The sequence below is a fragment of the Saccopteryx bilineata genome, chromosome 11 (genome assembly GCF_036850765.1).
Source record: "Saccopteryx bilineata isolate mSacBil1 chromosome 11, mSacBil1_pri_phased_curated, whole genome shotgun sequence".
Taxonomy (NCBI): Eukaryota; Metazoa; Chordata; class Mammalia; order Chiroptera; family Emballonuridae; genus Saccopteryx; species Saccopteryx bilineata.
The window spans coordinates 80,728,758-80,734,187 of record NC_089500.1 but is presented as its reverse complement, the minus strand read 5'-3'; the positions used below and the strand labels follow the sequence as shown (position 1 = coordinate 80,734,187).

Sequence of the window (5,430 nt, the reverse complement as noted above, 5' to 3'; positions counted from 1 at the left end):
AGCGAATGGATAAGAGCGCATCGGCTTTTCCCTTTTATATAGAACCTAGCATGCAAATAAGGTGATAAACTACATTCCTGTGCCTGATTGGTGACTATTAGGAGCAACGTCATAAAAATTAGCCTTGCCCAATCAGAATGCAAGAATCCAAAATTTGCATTTTCACGGGTTAAGTTGAAGTTGCAGTCTTAACCAATGATCCTTCTCTTTCGCGCCCAAAAAGGTTTATAAAAAGGTTCTCTTCTGAACTTTTCCAACTTACTGAGATTTTTGAACTCATCATGTCTGGACGTGGAAAACAAGGTGGCAAAGCGCGAGCCAAGGCCAAGACGCGATCCTCGCGGGCCGGGCTACAGTTCCCCGTGGGGCGCGTGCACCGCCTGCTCCGCAAGGGCAACTACGCCGAGCGGGTCGGGGCCGGCGCGCCCGTGTACCTGGCGGCGGTGCTGGAGTACCTGACAGCCGAGATCCTGGAGCTGGCTGGCAACGCGGCCCGCGACAACAAGAAGACGCGCATCATCCCGCGCCACCTGCAGCTGGCCATCCGCAACGACGAGGAGCTCAACAAGCTGCTGGGCAAAGTGACCATCGCGCAGGGCGGCGTCCTGCCCAACATCCAGGCCGTGCTGCTTCCCAAGAAGACCGAGAGCCACCACAAGGCCAAGGGGAAATGAATCACCTTAAGTATTCCTGCGTGCAGCCTACCACGTTTTCTTTTACCCAAAGGCTCTTTTCAGAGCCAACACATTTTCACATAAAAAGAGCAGGTATGGACAGTAGTCTGCCCACGTGTAGTTAATCATATTTCCAGTCACTACAGCTTGTTCACTGGTAGTTAACCATCTTGCCCAATTGTGACGCTACTCTGCTGCTTTAATGTTACCTAGGAAAAGGTTTTTAGGGAAAATGCTTAACATGGATTTTGTATATTTGAAATAAAGCAAATTACGGGAATATTTATTTACAAGCCTCTGTAGTCAAGATGGAGTTTGATTCCAGCGTTTTTCTAGGTAGGGGAAAAACCAAAAGTGAAGGACTTGAATTTCTAGGTCAGCAAATTGTCCCCGACGGAAGGCGGGTGGGAATGATAACCTGGAGTTTGACCGGTCATCTCTGGTCCGTTTATCTGTAGTTTTCATACCACCAAGATCGCTGCCACATAGGTCAAAGTTTTCAGACTATAAAAACTGGCCGTCAAGCACCTTGTCTCAGTTAAAAAGTAACCGTCTCAGAAAAAGCAAAATACAAGTTCTCAATGGGTGATCCTTTGATTCTTAGACCCCATTACATACATCTATTGAGTCAGAATTGACACTTTTTCAGGACCCTTAATTGGTTCCCTATTTACATTTTTGAAATGCGAGAAACTACAATGTTAATAAAATTAGCTGCTTTTTATTACAAAGTGGAGAAAGTGAAGGGTGGATCAATTCATCCAGTTTGTAAAATCCACCAATCAGCTGGTTTACTTTTCAACCAATAGTTTCTCTGCGCGGGAGTTTTGAAAAAGCGCAAAACCAATCAGAATGTTTTCCAGGCTATATAAAGGCCACCTCTTCTCCTTTTCTGTCATTGATTTCCACTGTTGCTGAAATGGCCCGAACTAAGCAGACTGCGCGGAAGTCCACGGGCGGGAAGGCCCCTCGCAAGCAGCTGGCTACCAAGGCGGCCCGCAAGAGCGCGCCCGCCACCGGCGGCGTCAAGAAGCCACATCGCTACCGGCCTGGTACGGTGGCCTTGCGTGAGATTCGCCGCTATCAGAAATCTACCGAGCTGCTAATCCGCAAGCTGCCTTTCCAGCGCCTGGTGCGCGAGATCGCGCAGGACTTCAAGACGGACCTCCGCTTCCAGAGCTCGGCCGTGATGGCGCTGCAGGAGGCGTGCGAGGCTTACCTGGTGGGGCTGTTCGAGGACACCAACCTGTGCGCCATCCACGCCAAGCGCGTGACCATCATGCCCAAGGACATCCAGCTCGCGCGCCGCATCCGCGGGGAGAGGGCATGAGCTTTTCTTAGCGAGCGGTAACCTTGAATCCAAAGGCTCTTTTCAGAGCCACCTACACTTTCAGTATGAAGAGCTGTAGACAGAAAGGGTTGGTCACGAACGGCTTAAAAAGGACAGTAAGCACCGTCCTTGAGAAACAGGCACTGAGGCAGAACTGCCTTGTACAGGTGAAATTTAAGTAGGCTCCTATTTAGCTAGAACACTCAGGAACCATAGACAGGATTTACCCAGTTTACTTAAAATGAGGAGTCCTGAACACCTTTGGGCAATGCAGGAGTTGTGTATTTATGTTTTGCAATCATTAGCATCGAGAGCTCCTAGCGGGTGGCGGTTGGTAAATAAGTCTATTCAGGAATTCAGTAAGTAGCTCTGCACTTAAGTAAAAACACAAATTCCAGGTTTAACTACAAAACCTGGCTTTACTAAGGTCTACCCACTGAAACGCTCTTAAGAGGCACGTCTTTTTTCAAAGACCGCTGTAATTTTGCTAGTTCTATGTATTGTTACAGTTTTAAATGTGTTGAGATTTTGTTTGAAATGGTTTGACTAGGGACAGTTAGGTGGAGATTTGTTTTTATAATGTACTGGTTTAAACTGGCTTGACTTCTGGTCAAGTGGGACTGCTTGGTTTAGTGTCTTCTGATATTTCAGATGTCTCCTAAACTTCCTTTTGCCAGCTTTGTACCCCACAAGTGAGTAGTAGGTTCTGTGAAAAAGTCCCAAGATGGGAACTTGGCTGGCTAGCAGGAAGGATGTAAATAAGATTTTCAGGTGTTTTGCGTGGTGCTTGGCAACAGTGGGCTAGGTGGTTTCCTTGTATTTTGGGTAGCTCGGAAGGGGCAGTGATCGTGTGAAAGTCAAGTTATATGGGCACACATGATAAAAGGTGAGGTTCTTTACCTACAAAAGGTTGGATTTGGGATGTGTATATTCTGTTGACCTCTCCTAAAGCTTTGTTTCCCACCTGTTTGGTCATTGATTACGGAGAAACTAGTGCTAAAGGAGGCATCTTTGCTGTCTGCTTTTTCATGTCAATTCCCATCTTGGTGTAAAGTTAAAAGTGAATCAGTTTTGACTTTCCCATTAAATTTTTGTCCTTTTCAAACAGAACTACGAGGGCATTGTTTTACTGATAATTGATAAACAGGATTTATAATGAGCAGAACCGAAGTCAGAGCCTGGAGGACTTGACAGTTTGGGGACCAGTAACAGTTTAGGCGTAGTTTGGGCCTTGCTGATAGTGTCAAGTCCCAGACCCCCACAGGTCCCCTTAATGTACGCGGTTCTAAGTTTCCCTCAGGTCATTCTCATGAATGCCATTTTTTTGAAGTCTATTCTTTCTATTGCTGTTTTTGTATCAATGACAAGGGCATCCTGTCTGTGAACTCTCACCAGGAGTAGATTTACAAATTGTATGTTTTATTTCCGTCACGAATTAAATGTTCTCTAAAGCAATGATCTGTGACAACGTGCATCTTAAGACAGTTTGATATCAGGACAGATCTGAGGTCTCAAAGTGGACTGCAAGTTACAACTGGCATGTCTTCTAAATGAGCTGAGAAAGATCCACCAAGATCAAAGACAGGACTGAGGCAGGAAGGACTGCAGCTTCTGTATTTGAAAAGTATATCCAAACCAGGAGGGTGTCACTGGACTCCAAACTCAATCTGACCTTGTTCATACAAGGCACTGAACCTGACCATTGAGGCCTCCTTCGAGGTTTCAAAGTGTTTTCCTGATTTTCCAAGTCCTGTGAGCTGATTGCAACAAAGCTACCGTTTGGACTCCCAGGGATGTCAAACACTCTTCACGACTCAAAATAATTTAATTCTAACTAGAGCTGTATCATTTTCTTTTCTTTCCCACTGAAACAATTCTTGCCAGTATTTACAATTCATTTGTGTTGTCCTAGGAAGCGCCAGTGTCCTTAACTCACCATTATTTCCTCTTATTTACACCGTCTTTAAGTGTGACCTATGGCAGGGATTGCCATGTCTCCAGAATTTGATATTTTTTCTTATTTAGTACATTAAACACCACAAGCTTCCTTTGCCACCAAGTATGGCCATTATTTTTGGTCAGTGATATCTTAGCAAAGGTGAAATTATACCATCCCTCAGGGTTTCAACAAATGGTGGGAGTATTAACTTCCCTATTTTTCTTTCTTCAAATCAGAATATGAACACAGATAGCTGGAGCCAACATCTTGGGCCACAAGGTACTTGGCACATTAAGATTGAGAACTAGAATGACAGAAGGGACCTTACCTTGATGCAAAGGTAGCTTCCAAAGCCACTGCCAGGCAGATCATTTTCAAGGTCAAGGAAAAAAAAAAAAAGGCTCACAGACCAACTGAAGCTTTGTGAGTTGCACAGTTTAATTTTATTGAATTAAAACATACAGCAAGAAACAAGGAGAAAGAGATTGGTAAATTAACACATTTCAGATAGATTGCAAATGAGAAATCACACTACTCAGATGCTTAGTTTCCTGTTTCACATCTTTCTCCTCTCCCCTTTCCCCCTTCCCTCTGCTTCCTCTCTGTGAATTTCTTCTCTGCTGAGAGTGAACGGGGAACCAGAGTTGAGTAAAGGAGCCCAGCAGATGGGAAGCTGCATACTCAGTCCTGCAGCCCTCCAACAGAGCAAACCTCTAGGTTCAATGAACTTTAATCTGCTGTCCACAAAATTGAAATTTGAACAATACACATTTTTGTAATTCCTCTCTCTTGCTCTCCTCTTGCCTCTGATGGTGGCCGCCGCCACCATCACAGCTGCCCGGCCCATGCAGGTTCGCATTGGATTCCGACAGCCGGTAAAGAAACAACGGAGCCAAAAACTGGTGGGCCATCATCTTTAATCCTAGCTTGCACCCGGCGGGCAAGTAAAAACACACACTGGGCTCCAAAACCCACTCACATTCAGTGCTCACAAAGCCACTGACTTACCCGAGTTTCCTAGAATCAAAGGTTTCTAGCTCACCAGACTTATTCACCTCTGTTCCCCATCTCCTTTCTTCTCTCTGCACACACTGGCTTCTCACTCAACACTCCGCCATCTTGGCTGCTTCTCCTGGCCTCCTCCACGTGGCCTTTCTCTGCTCTCTGCTTTGCTCTCTTGTCGGGAGCCGATCCACTAATGCTGGCTAACTAGGTCACAGCAGAAGAAGATCCACAACTGCTGGTTGACAAAGTCACAGCAAAAGAAGATAGAGTCACCGCAGTAAAGACCAACAGCTGCGGGTTGACAAAGTCACCGCAAGGAAAGGCACAATGACAATTCCCCCTTTAATCTTTTGAATTAATCTGGCCTTATATTCCCCCCCTTTTCTGGGTGTGTGCTATTATTTATGGCACAGGGATAATAGTACCGTGCTTTCCCTGTAGATTTGTAGTCATTTCTTTGGAAATGAGACAGAAGGTGTAAG

General features: G+C 45.5%; 2 protein-coding genes across 2 annotated transcripts; both read left to right on the top strand.

The window, feature by feature from the left end:
• The first annotated feature begins 281 nt into the window (after positions 1 to 281).
• On the top strand, positions 282 to 786 carry LOC136315265 (histone H2A type 1). Its single transcript, XM_066246728.1, has one exon. The coding sequence runs from the start codon at positions 282 to 284 to the stop codon at positions 672 to 674; it is 393 nt and encodes a 130-aa protein (XP_066102825.1). The 3' UTR covers positions 675 to 786.
• Positions 787 to 1,593: 807 nt separating this feature from the next.
• On the top strand, positions 1,594 to 2,132 carry H3C8 (H3 clustered histone 8). Its single transcript, XM_066246743.1, has one exon. The coding sequence runs from the start codon at positions 1,594 to 1,596 to the stop codon at positions 2,002 to 2,004; it is 411 nt and encodes a 136-aa protein (XP_066102840.1). The 3' UTR covers positions 2,005 to 2,132.
• The last annotated feature ends 3,298 nt before the right edge of the window (positions 2,133 to 5,430 follow it).